Source organism: Cavia porcellus, unplaced genomic scaffold (genome assembly GCF_034190915.1).
Source record: "Cavia porcellus strain 051 isolate PalLab524CR breed Dunkin Hartley unplaced genomic scaffold, mCavPor4.1 scaffold_17, whole genome shotgun sequence".
NCBI lineage: Eukaryota > Metazoa > Chordata > Mammalia > Rodentia > Caviidae > Cavia > Cavia porcellus.
Window position 1 is genome coordinate 72,588,952 of NW_026947500.1, and position 16,684 is coordinate 72,605,635.

Genomic DNA, 16,684 nt, shown 5'->3' on the forward strand with positions numbered 1-16,684 from the left:
CCCCGGGGCTGGAGGTTTAGCTCAGTGGCATAAGCACCTGCCTTGCAAGCAGGCAGTTGTGAGTTCGATCCCCGGTACCGATAAAAAGGAAAAAAAAAAAAAAACCATCCCCAGTTCCCGAGGGCTCATACATAGACATCACCCCATTTCACAGATGACTAGACTGAGTCTCGCCCATGAAGTGTCTTTCTTTTCTTCTGTAGGCAGAGAGCCTGGAGTCTCGGGAGATGTGGAAAGGCTTCATCCTGACTGTGGTGGAGGTGAGTGTATCCACCCTCTGTTCCTCCCTCCCTTCCCTTTTCATTCCCTGAAAGAGTTCCTAGGGTACAGCAAAATGGGCTCAAACTTTGGGCCCATGACCCAAATATAGTTTTTTCTGTAAACATCTTTTGTTTCTTTTAAAAAGACTGGTAAGCCGGGTGAGGTGGCTTACACCTCGGGAGGCTGAGGCAGGAGGATCGTTGCGAATTCGAGACCAGCCTGGGCTACAAAGTGAGCTCAAGGCCAGCCTGAGCTGCCTAGGAGACCCTGTCTCAAAAACAAAATAAAATATAAAATAAAATACTGCTAAAATGTTTAGCTGTCACCACTCCCAAACCAGGAAAGCCAGTCCCCGCTCCTGATTTGTCTTCGGCTTGAGTTTTCCGCACAGCTCTCGCAGGCCACTGTGTTTGGGACCCGCTGGCCCCAGCCCAGTGTGAGACCTAGGTCCAGGTCCAGCTCATCCCTCTCCCGCGCTCTCACCCTCCACGACCCGCGTGCCCCTCGGGGACCAGCAGCGCTTCTGGGCCCACGCTGAGCCGCCTGCCCGCTCTGTGACCTGGGCCCAGAGACCCGCTGACTCACGGGCTGCCCCGTCGCTGTGCCTCGATCGCCCCTCAGCTCTGTGTCCCGTCCAACCTGACCCTGCTGCCCGGTCACCTGTACATGATGGCCGAGATCCTGGCCAAGGAGGAGGCGCGCCGCGCGGGGGAGCTGCCCTCGTGAGTCAGAAGCGTGCTGGGGGCGTGGTTTCCTATGGGGCGTGGCTTTGTCCCGGGCGTGGTTGCGTAGTGGGGCGTGGCTTGGTCCGGGGGCGGGGTCTGACTCTGGGAGGGCGGGGTCTGACTCTGGGAGGGCGGGGTCTGCCCCTGGGTGGGCGTGGTCTTCCAGAGAAGTCCAGGTGTCTGAGGACCGGGCAGACCCTGGGGTGAGAGTCGGGTCTAAGTGTTTGGAGGGGGACAGTCTCTGACAATTGAGATGCCCAAAGGTGTGTCTGACCCTCCCCTGGGACCAGGGGTTAGGCTGATCTATGGGTTCAGAAAATGGGCCTGGATGGGGGGGACAGATGTGGGTCCGGAGAAGGGGCTGGGTCTGGAGGTCAGGTCTTGGGGTTCAGGGAATGATGACGCCAGTCCCAAGGGGCTGGGTTGTGTGACGTGACCCGGGCCTTTCCCGGTGCGTGACTTGCCTGCGCTCCCCAGGTGCTTCCTGAAGGTGAACCGGGTGGACGCTCAGCTCCTCCTGGAGCGCTACCCCGAGTGCGGCAACCTCTTGCTTCGGCCCAGCGGGACCGGCGCGGACCACGTATCGGTCACCACGCGACAGGTGTTCTGCGGGTGCGCATGCGCGGCTCCAGAGACTACCCCCCCCATATTCGCATGGGGCGTGGCCAGAGTTCGGTTCCGTAGCATCGGGATGCGGCCCTCGCCTAGCGATGGATGTCAATGCCTAGGGGAGACCTGGAACTCAGTCGGGGCTGCAGATCCTTTTGGGCAAGGGTCACGGCTGGGGCAGGGCTGGGGACTCTGCAGGCAGAGTGCTAGGGTCAGTTCAGGTAAGGTGGGGATGGAGTCTGGCCCTTGGGGACAGTCACAAAGTCAGTCAAATCCAAGAATGGAAATTAAACCCTTTGGGTGGGGAGTCAGGACCCGGGGGGTCAGGACTGGAAGTGCGGGGTCCTCGGTCATTGCATCAACTTCTGGTCAAGAAGCCCACCACTAAAGCCTCTGCGCATCCTCTAATTAGGGCCAGGGGCGGAGCGAGGGCGGAATCGCACCCCAGGGGCGGAGCCGACGAAGGCGGAGGGTCGCTGGGGATGCAGTCAGTTGACCTGCTCCGTGCTGGGAGCAGAATAGGGGTCTCATTTGGGGCTGGTCACTGTGGGGTCCCAGTCTTCCTGGGGGTGGGGAAACCAGGGGCGTGGCCTTCATTGGGGGCGGACCGATTTGGTCTGGCCCTTCTTGGGGGCGGAGCTAGGACCGGTGGGCGGGGACCAGGTCTCCATGGGGTGCCGCAGGGCTAGGGATGGGGCCTTCCCTCCTGGAATGTGATCCTGAGTCCAGTCCTTGAACAGGAAGCCGATTGTCCGGCACTACAAGGTCAAGCGCGAAGGCTCTAAGTACGTGATCGATGTGGAGGACTCGGTAAGCCCCGGGCTTGGGGTTGGATCCCCATCAGTGCCGCAGCGGGGGGGGGGTCCTTTTCCCCAGCATCACTGAGCCTGCCCCCGCCCCGTGCCGCCTCCCCCAGTTCTCCTGCGCCTCTCTGGATGCAGTGGTCGACTATTTCGTGTCACACACCAAGGGGGCGCTGGTGCCCTTCCTGCTGGACGACGACTACCAGAAGGTGCTAGGTGGGTGCGGCTTCGGGGAGCCTGGGGGCTGGGCGTCCGCACCTCTCCGCTCCCAGGGACACCCCCAGGCCTCCCCTGGCCCGGCCGCCGCGCCTGCCCCAGGCAGCCCTCTGTGTTCCAGGCTACGTGGAAGCAGATACTGAGAACGGCGAGAGTGTGTGGGTGGTGGCCTCCGCCCCGGGCCCAGGTGACGCCCCCTCCCTCCCCACCTGGGCCCGGAGGGAGGACACACACACACACACACACACACACACACACACACACACGCCCCAGGGCGTGGTCGCTGTGCCCCGTCCGTACCCAGACCTAGCCTTGGGGAGGTTCCTAGATTGGGGGAGAGCCCAGAGCCAGCTACAGACACGGGCTGGGGGTCCAATCCAGGGTGGAGGAGGATGCAGGGCTGCAGGAAGGGGCCCCTGGAGTAGGGCAGGCAGGGGGCAGAGCAGGGCGGGCGTTCTGGAGGGGGCGTGGGTTTGGAAGGTCCTGAAGAATCTCACTGGGTATCCACAGGCAGATTCCCCAGCCCTGGAGATTCCGGGAGGGCGCTGGGAAAGAGTTGCAAATCCAGTGGGTCCAGGGTGTGCACTGAGGGGCGGGGACACAGAGGGACACCTGTAGATGGGCAGCCGGGTCCTCACGCGCTGGGCACCCAAGAGTGGACTGGGTTTGTACGACACAAACACACACGTGTGTGCTCTATGAATGTTGAACAGGCCTGTGTAAGCGGAGGCCTCTCTTGCATATGTAACCGCAAGGTTCACAAGTGTCCTGCATCCCAGTCACGCCTGTGCTCAGCGATCACAAACGCATCCTCATCAGCCAGGACTGCGCACCCGTGCTGAGGGCAGAGGTCCACAGACACCGCTGGGTTGTACCCACACACCCCACCCGAGCAGGGCGCAGCAGGCAGGCTGCGCCTGCAAGCCCGTGTGCTTTTTCCGGGCAATGCTTTTCCTTTTGCTTTGAGGCGGGGGTCTCACTCAGTAATGCAGGCTCACACTGTAGCCCAGGCCAGCCTCGAACTCATAGCGAGCCTCCTGCCTCAGCTTCCCAAGTGCTAGGATTATAGTATATTTAACCCAAATCCAACCAGGATGCCTGTCTACACCACCGAAAGTACAGATTCCTCACTGGGGACACTGGCAGAAGGACACCCACAGAGACACTCAGACGTATCCTTGCCTCCACTCGGAAACCCCCTCGAGGTGTCCCTGCACCATACAGCCCTGACTACGACCTCCTCTGCCCACCAGGTCCCGCACCCCCCACCGATGGCCCCAAGCCTCCACCGCCTGTGTCCAGCCAGAACAAGCCCCCCCTTCCTCCCCTGGCCGCTCCACCGAGCCAAGAAGAGAATTACAATTACGTGACTCCCATCGGGGACCCCCCGACTCCCGACTACGAGAACCAAGAGGGTGGGTAGGGGACGGCCTCCGTCACAAGGTGGGTGTGGCAGCTGCCAGCCCTATGGGACACCCCATGGCATCTTTGTCCACAGTGATTCTCTCCAGGCGGCTGATTGCCATGAAGCCCAAGAAGGTGGCCGAGCACCCCGCCAAGCCCCTGAAGCCACCCATCCTGCCCCGGCCAGGTAGGACGCCCTCCCTCGGGCCTCCTTCTGTCCCTGGCCAGTGGCCTTGGCTGTGATCGCCTTCCCTTCCAGATCTCAGAGGCCACACTGGCATCCCAGCCAGGAAGCCACCAGGAAGCTCATGCCAAGCTTTGTTCCCCACAACCAGTAAGTGGCCAGGGAGGGAGATGCGGGGTGGGCATAAGACATGTGAGACCCGCGGGGTCACCTGCTCCCCAGGCTACCTGGGAAACTCCCAGGGCCTCTAGGCACCTTTCCCTTCTGCCTCGGGGTCCTGGGTGGATCTGGGGCGGGGCACAGGCACGGGAACCTCTGACCCAGCTAGAGTGGGGGGCCTGGGGGCGGGGCACAGGCAGGGGGACCCCGGACCCAGCTGGACTGTCCAGTTTGCTCCTCAGGGCTGGGGGATGTGACGGCAGAGCTGGAGGAGAAGCTGCAGAGGCGGCGGCGGGCACTGGAGCAGTGAGTGGACCCCAGGGCACCAGCCAGCCAGTCTCGGGGACAGATCTGCTCGGGATTAAAATTCAAATGACCTCTAGGCTCACGTGTTTGATTTGGCCTGAGAGGCTGGGGGTGAGGGGTTCACTGATGGGCCCCATTTATCCCCAGAGAGCTCAGATTTTCTTTTTTTGAGACAGGGTCTCGCTACGCGGTTCAGGCTGGCCTTGAGCTCACTTTGCAGTCCAGGCTGGTCTCGAACTGGCAGTGATCTTCCTGCCTCAGCCTTCCAGATGCTGGAGGAAAAGCTCTGACAGCTGGCAAGGCTGAGGTCCCCAGGCCCACAGGGACTGTGCCCCCGTCCCCCAAGGAACCAGCACTGCAGCCTAGCCAGTGTTTGACCTTTATTAGGAAGTGAGGTGAGAGGGGACCCCATGCCTCAGTGGTGACCCCCTCTCATTCACAAATTAAGGCTCCAAGCAGCAGGACTAGAGGGCAGTGCCTGTGACCCCAAACACACCCTGCTGGCCGGCAGCCCGGTGGCCTAGCTGAGGCTGGTGTTGGAGCTGCTGGTGGCACTTCCTCGCTTCTGCAGGCAGCGCACAGAGCTGGGCACCTGCAGGCCTGTGGTCACGTGGAAGCTGCCACACCACACCTGGGAGGAGGGGGAGGCTCAGCCCATGCCGCAGAGCCCAGCCCCCACTCCCGTCCCCAGGCTGCGGGAGGCCTACCGTGAAGGCGGGCAGCAGCGGCTGCGTGAACTTGGCCTTGAACGTGTGCAGCAGCTGTTTGGTGCGGGCATTGTAGAAGGACAGGAGGCCTGTGGTGGCGGAGGACACGGGGTCAGAGGAGTCGGGAGGGGACCCCGACATCGGCGGGGCAGGGAGGGCAGAGGTGGCCAAGTCGCGCGTCACCTTGGTGGAAGTCACAGTGCACGCCCAGGCAGTCGGGCACGGGGGCGTCCAGCACCTTGACCTTGTTGGCGTGCTTGGCCGTGAAGCTGACCTGCAGCCAGTTGTTCACGTGCAGGCACCAGGAGGCCGCGGTCTTGCCCAGCTGCTCGAAGCGGCCCAGGCTGCGGTAGGCCACGCCCACACCGAAGGCCTTGCTGTCTGGCTCATAGCGGACCTCCCAGTAATGGTCACCACCATCGATGAGCGTGTCCCCTGGGGGCCAGGGCAGACGGGTCAGACGGTCTGCAGCCCCAGCTGTTCCCTTGGGGACTCCTCGTGCCCCAGCTACTCCTTGGATTCCAGCTACTCTCTGCTCCTGTCTCCAGCTACTCTTTAGATTCCAGCTACTCCAGCCAGGTACTCCTCAGACCCCAGCTACTCTCCCTGGTGCTCCCGGGGCTCCAGCTAATCCTCAGGGATCCCAAGGACTCACTCTGGGTACTCTTTGGGCTCTAATTGCTCCTGTCAGTGCTTCTTGGGCCCTAGCTACTCCCCAGGCTGTATCAGCTCACTTTAGCCACTAAGCCCGGATACTCCCTAAGCCTCAGCTTCTCCTCTAATTCTGTGCACGCCAAGCTACTTCCTGGAAATACTTCCAAGGTGTAGGGTCCCTCTCTGGATGGCCCTCGGCACTTTCCAGACATGTCCCCAAATTCTTGCCCCTGGCAGAAGCCGCGTTCCCAGAGGTCTTGAGTCCTGCCTAGGTACACTCTCTGATCTCCGGGTTATGACAGAGCCCACCACACACCAGGGCCCAGGGAGTCCTGGCTGCTGTTTGTGGTCTGAATCCCGAGCCACCTGGACCCCGACTCCTGGTGGAGGTCAGATTTTCCTGTCTCAGCTACTTCCCGAGCACCCTTCAGGCTTCACGTGCCCTCCCAGGTACCCTCGGAGCTGTGCCACTTCTTCTGGCATCAACTCTACTGCGACCTCAGGCTGGCCTTGAACTCACTATGTAGCTCTCCCACTGGCCTCAAATTCACGGAGATCCTCCTGCCTCAGCCTCCCAAGTCCTGGGATTGTCCCCGCCTCCTCCAACTCTCCCAGCCCTGGAAAATCCAGGCCATAAATAACAACCACAACGTCCTCCCAGGCCCTGGCTTACCCTCACACCTGCTCCTGCCCGCTTCCTGCCGTGCTGATGTGCTGACACTGCGGCCCACGCTGACTCCTGACCCTCAGCCTCTGCCTCCCACTCTTTCCTGGACACTGACGATTCTCCCACACTCCAGTTCCTCCGCAGACCCCGCTCTCCTTTGCAGGACTGAACGGTTCTCATGATGCTCCTTTCTGCTCGCACCCGAGCCTCTCAGCTTCTCCTCACACACAGCTGCTCCTGTCTGGCTCCTCCACCCATTCTCAGCTACTTCCCCAAACTTCTGTAATTTGTTTTTTTGGTGGTGGTACTGGGGATTGAACTCAGGGCCTTTGCACTGAACTACAATCTCAAGTCTTTTTAAAAGAAATCTGTAGGCAGGGCCTTGCTACGTCATCACTACGTTCTGCATGCTGGGCTCAAACTCGTGACCCTTCCGCTGCCGCGCTCCCTCCCACCCTCTGGCACCAGGCTGCTTCACAATCGCAGCTGCTCACGGCTAACATTCTTCTAGCTACTCCCCAAATCTCAGCTTCTCCACAGACCAGGAGACCCACCTGTCCTCTCCTGCCCTCTCCCACTCACCCATCGAGTCTGGCTCCCTGCACTGGTGGCTCACCCCTAAATACTCCCGTCCTCCCAGGGCAGGGGAAATACATGGGGCCACTCCCACAGAAGCGCGGGGACAGTGGGGCTCCTGTCTCCCCAGGCCTCCCCGCTGAGGCCTGCCCAGAAATCCCTTCTCCCGCTCCTCTCCATCCTTACCCAGCACTGTGTAGGACTCGGCTGTGAACCGATCCCGTCCCCCACGACCTGAGGGCATCCTCTTGGGAGACGGAGTACCTCTGTGGGCAGCAGGGAGGGGGAGACTCAGTTCAGGCCTCTCCTCCACCTAGGAGGGCCTCCTTGGTCTATCCCAACCACTGTTGATATATGAGAATATATACTTAGCTTTTCTGTATATCATACCCTTCATAGTCAGGTCTGGAAAACTCTTATTAACCCTCAAAACCCTGCCCAAAAAGTCCTCTTCCCCTCATTCACTCAGGGTTCCTCCCTCTACCCCGGGGGCAGGCTACCTGGCTGGGGAGTTGACGGGAGATGCCGTCCGCCCTTTGCCATCTTTCTCTCGAGCCTTGATGTCCTGCACCTTCCCGCCCATGGCGTCCCACTCCACAGCAAGGTCATCTACTCGCAGGTTCTGGTGAGATGTGGACGCATCCAGGCGGAACATGAACGCTGGGGCCGGGCAGACGGGGGAGGCACAGAGATGGGAAAATCGAGAGAGACACAGAGAGAGAGAGAGACAGACAAAGATGGGGACCGAGAACAGGGAGACACAAGAAGCCATAGAGAAAGACAGGGACAGGCGACAGAAGATGGGGGGCTTGGAGAGAAAGACAGGCAGGAGGAGCCCAAGAGAGACAGATCAGGAAGGGTGGGGGACACACAGGAAGCTGGGGGAGCCATGACTGACAGTTTGGTACCCAGGAAAGGGGCGGGGCTAAGGAAAGCAGGAGCAAAGCTCAGAGCACAGAGGGACCGACTAGTGGGACATCACGGGTGTCGCCATGAGGGGCTGCAGAATCTGTTTCCTACGACACTGAAGCTCTAAGACGACTTAGCTATTTTGGTTGGGTGTCTGGGGGGAGGGTGGGGAACACAGAAAGAATGCGCACGCACATATGTGGGTATAAAAACCTTACAGATGCTAGGTATGGCACCCGAAATCCCAGCACTCAGGAGGCTGAGGCAGGAGGATTGCTATAAATTTCAGGCCAGCCTAGACTGTATTAGTGAGTTCAAGACTAGCCTAGATTATATAGCAAGACCCTGTGCCCAAAAGCAAGAAATTTTTTTTTCAAAAAGCACCAAAGAACACCTAACAACCAACCTTCTGGGAGTAACAGGCTCACTCTCAGAAACAAAAGACAAAAGCATGTCGGCTGGGCGTGGTGGCTCACTCCTGTAATCCCAGCTCTCGGGAGGCTGTGGCAGGAGGATCGTGGCAAGTTTGAGACTAGCCTGGGCTACAAAATGAGCTCAAGGCCAGCCTGAACTACATAGCAAGACCCTGCCTCAAAAAGACAAAAAAAAAAAAAAAAAAAAAAAAAAGACAAAAGCATGGTAGTCACAGACACCATGTTAAGGAAGCCACTGAGGATTGAGCTTGGAGCGTCCTGGCAGCCAGGGTAACAAGGGCTATAGAACACTGAATGCAAGACTCTCGTGTCACGGTGGTACCCAGGGCACGAAGAGGGAGAGGATATGGGGCTGGGGTATAACTTAGCAGCACAGCACCTGCCTGGCAAGTGCAAGGTCCTGAGTTCGATTCCTGGTACCCCCCCCCCCAAAAAAAGGGAGAGGAAACAGAATGAAGGCCAAGGAGGGGGCAGGAGCCAGTCACCTGGTGTCTCCAGCGTCACCGACTCGGAGAACTCGCCTGCAACCGCCTTGTTACAAGCCTTAACACGGAAGTTCATGTACTTCATATCGAACTTGAGACCTGGGAGGCAAGAGCAAGACAGCAGGGCTGTGTAGCCTCCGTGGCCTGAGCACGGGTTAGGACGGCCGCGCGCCAGTGAGCCCGCACCCGCACCCGCAGCCCACGCTCAGGACACCTCAGAGCCAGCACCCCTCCGCTGGGCGCCGCCCTAACCTACGCAAGGTGCTTCCGTACTGCCTGAGTCCCGGCCACAGCAGCCAATCGGGATGTGCTAGGATCCCATCTCCGTGATTGGTTCAGAGACAGGCACATGACCGAAGTTGGCCAATCAGAATTGACCCTGGAATTTTAGTACTATACCAAGCACAGGAGCTGTTCTTTCAGGGTAGGGCCAAACTCTCTTGGGAGAATTTTTTTCTTCTTTTTTTTTTCTTTTTTAGTTTTTTTGAGGCAAGGTCTTGCTATGCAGTGCAGGCTGGCTTTGAGCTCACTTTGTAGCCCAGGCTGGTCTGGAACTCGCAAAGACCCTCCTGCCTCAGCCTCCCAAGTCCTTTTGTCTTTTTGAGACAGGGTCTCCCTATGCGGTTCAGGCTGGCCTTGAGTTCACTTTGTGACCCAGGCTGGTCTGGAACTTGCCTGCCTCAGCCTCCAGAGTGCTGGGATGACAGGCATGCGCCCCTACATGGGCCTGTCCTGGGAGATCTGCAGGCAGATCAGGGAAGCATCTTTTAAAATGTACCAACCAGCCGGGCATGGTGGCGCACGCCTGTCATCCCAGCATGCAGGAGGCTGAGGCAGGAGGATTGTTGTGAGTCTGAGACCAGCCTGGGCTACAAAGTGAGCTCGAGGGCAGCCTGAGCTACATAGCGAGATCTTGTCTCAAAACATAAAAAATAAAATAAAATAAAAATGCACCAGCCAGGGTCATCACATGCAGGATCAATGTCCCTGAGTCACTTGGGGGGACATCCATGGTTAAACATCCTCTCTACTTTGAGTAACCCACCCTTTCTATCCATTCATAATTAGCATGTCAAAGGGTTAGTTTTTTTCAGCACTAGAGATTGAACCCAGGGTCTTTGCACTGAGCCACATCTCCAGCTTGTTCATCATCACTGTGATTATTATTAATTATTATTGTTATTTTGAGACACTGTCACTAAGCTGAATTTGGGGTCCTTCTGCCTCGGCCTCCTAGAGTGCTCACAGGCCTGTGCCCCTGTGCTGTATGAGGTACTTTTTTGCTTTTTGGTGACCCTGGAGATGGCACCCCAAGCCTCTGCATGCTAAGTACATGCTGTACCCCTCCCCGCACCCCAACTCTCCTGCGGTGCTCTGAGGGTCACTGTTCATACGTTACCCCTCTGCCACCTGCTTCCTTCTCCTTCCTCAGCCCCATCTCATGGGTCCCTTTGATGACCACAGCCTCCCCTCCTACCCCGCCCCTGCCTGGGACCCACGATGCCGCCCTCCTAGCTGCCCCTCCCCCAGCCAGGGCTTTCTGTGAGGCTCCGCCCTCCTAGCCGGGACATCCGGGTCCCTCCCACACACGGCAGCCTGGACGCCCATTCTGCAGGCGTCTGAAACCAAGCGGGAGCCAGCTCCGTTCTCGGAGCCCTTTCATTTTCACACCTCTGCACACTTAACCAGCTCCAGGCCTCTGGGCTCCGAAGCCTCTGGTACCTCTGCTTGTCCCACCCTGGCTGCTGCCTCGGAGAGCTGCACCCGGGCCCTCAGCCTCGCCTCCTTCGGGAGTCCGCAGGGCGCTCAGCAAGAAACACCCACGGCCTCAAGCCAGCGCAACCACCACCAAAGCTCACTTTCGGAGAAATCTAGGCTCATCCTGTGCCTCAGTTTCTCTGGCTGCAAACTGGCGATCACTTGGTCCCACAGGGAACAGGCTTCCGGCAACACCCCTGGCTTCTTATTTTTTGTTTTGAGGCAGGGTCTCACTGAATTTCCCAGGCCGGCCTCAAACTTGCAATCCTCCTGCCTCAGCCTCCTGAGTAGCTGAGATTACGGGTGTGCACCCCAGGCCCAGACTCAATGCACTTTTTATTTACAACTTCCTGTAGATCTATAATTATCCCCCAAATAAAAAGTCACAACACAACAAAACAAAAGGCAGGAGGTCTTGGAGATGAGACTGCAGAATCCTATATTTAAAAACTAAATAAATAAAAAGAGGCGTGTCTCTATTTTGGTTCCCAAGCAAAAGAAAAAAAAAATAGATCTCAGACTCCCCCGCTGGCGGGCTGGTGATTTTTTTCCCCTGCAATTAGCATGCTCATTATTAACCATGCATGCTAATTACAGATAACTAGGGCTGATTATAGCCTGACAATGAGCCATGAATCTGATACTTACTGCGTCTATAAGACTCTCCCGCCCCAGGGCTTCCAATGGCTCAGGGTGGCATTTGAAATTCATTAAGGGTCCTCACTTTTTAGCCCTTCAGATCCACCCTCAGCAGCTACAAGGACTCCCCCCTTTTTTTTTCTTTTCTTTTTTTGGAAACAAGTTCTCGATATGGGTTCAGATTGGTCTGAAACTCACTACATGGCCCAGGTTGGTCTCAAACTCATGGTGATCCTCCTGCCTCAGCCTCCCAAGTGCTGGGATTGCAAGTGCTTTTTGATTTCTTATAAGAGCCAGGGAAATCCTCCAGTACCTGGGGGTGTCCCTGGACCCCCAAATTTAGGAGGGGAGTTTCCTCACTTTAGGCAAGGTTACAGGGGAAGCACTTGGCCCATGGAAGGAGCAGAATAATTTAAAAGGAATAAATGATGCCTTCCCTTCCTGTACCTCAAACAGTGATCATTTGTACTCTCGGAGGCTGAGGCAGGAGAGTCCCTAGCAGGACCCCAGCCCGGCCAACTCAGCAATTTAGTGAGACTCTGTCTCAAAATAAGACCCTTGGGCAACAGTAAATAGTCAGATGGCTAAGGGGGAAGGGGGTTTCAGGGGTGATCCGCTCTGGGCCCCAGAGGCGGGCTCCTTACCCGTCAAGGTATACTCCGTGTGCCGGATGCCCTCAACCACCATCCAGGGCTGGTCCTCCTTGAGGCGCGGCGGGCCCTCGAAGTTGGTCCTCCGGTACTCCAGAACGTAGTGGTCGATCTTGCCGTCCTCCTCGGGCATGCGCCACACCAGCGTCACGCAATTATCTGCCACCAGGGACTCCGCTAGGTCGATCACGGGGGTGCTGGGCACTGCCCAGGGCAGAAGGGACAGAAGTCAGGGTGCCGTTCCCGCGGGGTGGGAGGGGCTTGCTGGAGCCCACCCACCAGGTGACAGCCAGGTGGTACGGGGGATCGAACTCACGACCTTGTGCTTGCCAGGCAGGCGCTTATGCTGCGGAGCTAAACCCTGGCCCAAGATGTCACTATTAAGAGGGAGGAATTTGCCAGAATCCTCTTCCGTGCTAAATCTCCTTTCCTCCCTCCCTTCCTTTCCAGTATTGACGTGGAACCCAGGGCTTTCACAGTCAACTAAACACCCCATCCTTTCTATTTTTTATCTTGGGACAAGGTCTCCATAAATCATTCTCCAAGCTGGGCTCGAACTTGTGCTCCTCCTGCCTCAGCCTCTTGCAGCACTAGGATCAACACACCTGCCCGGGAGAGGCTTTCTCTGGGACTCCAGCACCAGGACACTTTCTCAGAATGCCATTCCCCAGGGGCCTGGTTTTCTTGGGGTGCTATCCCCGATGAGGGTGGGTGTTTCCTTTCTAAGGGGAGGGGCTCCACCCTGTATAGGAGGGGCTAGATTAAGGCTCCACCCACAGGGGAGGAGCAACCCTGGGGACTACCCAATATAGGTGGGCAGGCCACACCCACTTGTGGGTGGAACCCTTGTGGCCCCGCCCCCACAGGGAAGCCATAGCTAGGGCCCCACGCACAAGGGTGGAGCAATCTCAGGACTCCGCCCCCAGGTGGAGGCAGGGCGTGGTTCAGATTTGGACTCAAGTGGTCACCTGACTCTGCTGCCCTGCTGCAGGGCCATTTGCCTGCGGCCTGGCCCTCCGGCAGGTTCCCCTCTCACCAGGGAGAAACGTGAGGGCCTGCAGCATCTGACGCTCTTGCGCAAAGTCCACCATGAGGTGACTCATGTTGTCGCTGACCTTCGCTTTCAGTGACAGCCGGAAGGCAGGAGCCATGGTCACACTGCAGAGAAGGAGGTGGGAGCGGCCTGCTGACAGCTGACAGGGTCTCGGGGTGGGGCTGTAGGCCTGGCCATCTGCAGTGCGTCCCGTGTTCCCATCCAGCGCTCTGGGCCCAGGTCCCCACTGTCACCGCGGGCAGGGGCCAGGCCCAGCATCTTACCCATCTTTGATTTGCTTGGCAGCCTAGAGGGAGGGACAGAGTGCAGTCAGGAACCGGGGTGCGGCCCCGTGACAGAGCTGGGGACACACACGGAGGCAGAAACTCCTCCTCCTGGCTGTGCCCGAAGGGAGGCAAAGGCTGCGTGAGACACAAACCTCACCCCCTCTCCAGCCTCCTGCCAGGGCCCAGGACAGGCGCATTAGCAAACCAAAAGAAATACAGGCCACCGCCGGGCAAGGTGGGGCAGCCCATCATCCCAGGGCTCAGGAGGCTGAGGCAGGAGGATCCTTGCAAGTTTGAGACCAGCCTGGGCTAGCCTAAACATAGCGAGACCCTGTCTCAAAAACAAAATAAAACAAAAAAAACGAGACACAGCTCACTGATATTTCTTTTTTTTTTACTTTTTTTTTTTTCTGGTACCGCGGATCGAACTCACAACCACCTGCTTGCAAGGCAGGTGCTTATGCCGCTGAGCTAAATCCCCAGCCCCTGATATTTCAAATAAATAACAAAAAGTTATTTTAGCATAAGCATGTCCCATGCAATATTTGAGATACACTAAGCACACATGATATATACACAGACACACACACATATACAGTGATAAATCTGAATTTCAGGACAGCAATAATTTTTCAGTATAATAAATATGTCCTCTGCAGTTTTTTCTTTCTTTCTTTCTTGGAAGCCAGGGTCTTTGCTCTAAGTTCCACCCCTGACCCTTTTTGCTTTTTATTTTGGGACAGGGTAAATTGCCCAGGCTGATTTGAATTTGTAACCCTCCTGCCTCAGCCTCTCAGAGTTCTGGGATGACAGGCAAGCACCACTGTACCTGGCAATGTTTGAGACACACATGCTAACCACTACCCAGGCAGGCTGTCCTTCCACGAAACAAAAAAACAAAAACAAAAACATACACGCAAGTAAGCAGAAATGCACAGGCCACAGGCTGGCCTGCACTGTCCCCGTGACGCCCCGTGCCACCCCGCAGACAGACGCCCACCTGGAGGAAGTCTTCACTGTCAGCGGCCTGCAGGGTGTGGTTGGCCATCTCCAGCAGCTCCTCGGAGCTCTCCAGAGCCCGGGTGCAGGCGGACAGCTGGTTCTGGGATGAGAGGGACCCATCAGCCTGGCACAGGGCCCGAGGAGGGACAGCTCGCTGCAGTGCCTTAAACCCTGCCAGGGAGCCTCCTGCCACCTCCTGGACGGAGGGAGCCCCACCTTCTCCATCCGTGTGGGGACACAGGTAGCACTTTGGGGGTCCAGTGACACTGACCCTGCTCCTGGGGCTTCGGAAGAATCACTCCGGAAGCCCTGCCCTTAATCCCTCACGCACCTGGGCACACCTGTGCTCTCGGGCTCCACCTTCCCTGGGGACGGGGATCTGGGATGGGAGGAAGCTCCTGGGGGGTTTGCAGGGCCCAGCTTGCAATGTGAGAGCCTACAGGTGCCACGGGAGGTGTCTGAGTGCGGGGGAGCTCTCAGATCTGGGAGGTCAAGGCTGGGGGACTAAAGAGAAGGGCATGCAGGTGGGGGTTGACAGGCCACACCTGGAGCGGGCAGGGGACAGACGGAGTCTGGGACCGCGGGGTTTGGAGGAAGATGCGGGGCCACTTGGACCCCGCTGGCCCTGTGGGCGGCAGGGAGGCCTCGTCCCACACCTGAAGCTCGTAGGTGCGGCTGGCGCGGTCCTGCTTTATCTTCATGAGCATGCCCTCCTTGAGCTCCTCCAGCACGGACAGGAGGGACTGGAACTCCTCCTCCAGGTCCTCCTGCACCTTGGTTGAGTTCGCCTGGAGGTGGGCACAGCCAGGATCGGTCAAAGCCCCGGGATCAGAACAGGGAAACTGAGGCCCTGACCCAAGCAGCGTGGCCTGGTACAGGCAGCAACAGGCCGGCCCCGCACATCCCTCACCTCGGCCCTCCGCCTCCTCACCTCCACGTTAAGCAGCATCTGTTTGAGGGAGTAGATGAAGCTCTGGATCTCCTCGTTCTTCACAGCCAGCGTGGTGATGATCTTGCGCAGCGCCTCCTGCTCCATGGAGGCACAGACACACACGGACCATGTGAGCCTCCGGAAAGCAGCGGCTCGGGCCCTAACTCCTCTCCTACCCGGCGGGCGGCCGCTGAGATCAGATCAGATCAGCCTCATCCTCCAGGAGAGGCCCAGACGGAACCAGGTTGGCCTGCGGAGCGCCCAGCCCGCGACCCAGCGCCTGCATCTTGCAGTTGAGCAAGCGCTGGGGGACACGGGCCAGCCCGAGCGGAGACCTGCCCTGCCCGGAGGGGACGGGCCAGCCTGGGCAAGGGGCTCTCGGGGCAAGGCAGAGACCTAGGGGAGGCGGAGAGCCCGGGCCACGGCGGGCCTGGGAGCAGGGGTGAGCCTGGAAGGGGCTCCTATGAAGATGGGGTGCACCTGGGGAGAGGTGAGGCGGGATCACCTGGAGAAAGGGGGACAAGCAAAGGGGGGCCCCAGGGGTCAGGTGAGTGGGGAGGGGAGGACGGGTCAGGGTGGGCCCGGCCCGGGTCTGGCGCCCCTTTTCTGGGGGCCCAGGGTGGGCGGGGTCAACACTGCAGGGCTCGGTGGGGGTGGGGACACCTGGGACGGAGGCGCAGGGGAGGGGAGGAAGTCCTCAGGGTAGGGTGGGGGGACACAGAGGACCCCCCTGGCTCCAGGCCAGAAGGATCCGACACCCATTCCCAGGGAGGGGAGCCCCGACCCAGGCAAGGCCGCCTCTGCGGTTGCAGAGCAGCTGGGGGAGGGGGCGCGCTCTCACCTGGTCCCCACCCCGCCCGCCGCACTGCGCCCCCTCCCGCGCCCCGTCCTACCCTCTGGTCTTCCATAGCTGCAGCCTCGGTCACCCCAGCCCGGCCCGCGGGCCCCGCTAGTTCTGGGTCCCACAAGCCGCCCTGACCGCTGCGGGTAGCCAATGGCCCGCGGAGTCCTCGCTGCCGCCGCCGCCGCGCCCCTGGTCAGCGCTCCATCACTGCGCGCACTGCGCAGGCGCAACCGCCGGGGCATTCTGGGAGATGTAGTCCCGGGCGGGGTTCGCAGGATCCTGACCTACAGAGTTCGGGGCTTGCCTGGTGTCAGGAAGACGGCTGGGCTGGGCTTGGTCTCCCAGGCATGTCATCCTAGCACTGCGAGAAGCCGAGATAGGAGGGTTTCCAATGCACCCCAGCCTGGGCAATTTAGGGAGATCCTGTTGTAAAATTAAAGT

The 16,684-nt window shown here is 58.8% G+C and overlaps 2 protein-coding genes across 5 annotated transcripts in view; one reads left to right on the forward strand and one right to left on the reverse strand.

The window, feature by feature from the left end:
- Positions 1-4,743, forward strand: part of Stap2 (signal transducing adaptor family member 2) — an 8,081-nt gene extending 3,338 nt beyond the window's left edge. The window contains exons 4-13 of one of the 3 annotated variants that reach the window (XM_063229187.1): positions 204-260; positions 883-983; positions 1,464-1,598; positions 2,336-2,405; positions 2,512-2,614; positions 2,736-2,801; positions 3,868-4,029; positions 4,113-4,205; positions 4,278-4,352; positions 4,592-4,743. In XM_063229187.1, coding sequence (XP_063085257.1) covers positions 204-260; positions 883-983; positions 1,464-1,598; positions 2,336-2,405; positions 2,512-2,614; positions 2,736-2,801; positions 3,868-4,029; positions 4,113-4,205; positions 4,278-4,352; positions 4,592-4,671 — 942 coding nt within the window. In that variant the 3' untranslated portion in view covers positions 4,672-4,743. The remainder of the gene's footprint in view (positions 1-203; positions 261-882; positions 984-1,463; positions 1,599-2,335; positions 2,406-2,511; positions 2,615-2,735; positions 2,802-3,867; positions 4,030-4,112; positions 4,206-4,277; positions 4,353-4,591) is intronic. The other 2 variants (XM_063229188.1, XM_063229189.1) reach the window with 2 other exon arrangements.
- Positions 4,744-5,034: 291 nt separating this feature from the next.
- Positions 5,035-16,476, reverse strand: Fsd1 (fibronectin type III and SPRY domain containing 1). 2 transcript variants are annotated; one of them, XM_003461030.5, is made up of 13 exons: positions 16,293-16,475; positions 15,400-15,495; positions 15,125-15,256; positions 14,467-14,568; positions 13,464-13,486; positions 13,183-13,304; positions 12,141-12,350; positions 9,100-9,198; positions 7,772-7,931; positions 7,458-7,537; positions 5,558-5,809; positions 5,375-5,463; positions 5,035-5,298 (listed from the first exon to the last, which is right to left on the reverse strand). In XM_003461030.5, exons 1-13 carry the CDS (start codon positions 16,305-16,307, stop codon positions 5,188-5,190), a joined length of 1,491 nt encoding a protein of 496 aa, XP_003461078.1. In that variant the 5' UTR covers positions 16,308-16,475; the 3' UTR covers positions 5,035-5,187. The 2 variants fall into 2 exon arrangements, with proteins under 2 accessions (XP_003461078.1, XP_063085255.1); XM_063229185.1 differs by lacking the exon at positions 5,375-5,463 and having other exon boundaries at positions 16,293-16,476.
- Positions 16,477-16,684: the final 208 nt, after the last annotated feature.

Bases quoted from the DNA above. Each gene is read 5' to 3' on its own strand.
- Fsd1 (XM_003461030.5), bottom strand. The intron at 12,351-13,182 runs GTGAGAGGGGAA...TGCCCTGGGCAG, and splicing joins GGCCCTCACGTTTCTCCCTG to TGCCCAGCACCCCCGTGATC. The intron at 5,464-5,557 runs GTGACGCGCGAC...CCGCCACCACAG, and splicing joins GCACTGTGACTTCCACCAAG to GCCTCCTGTCCTTCTACAAT.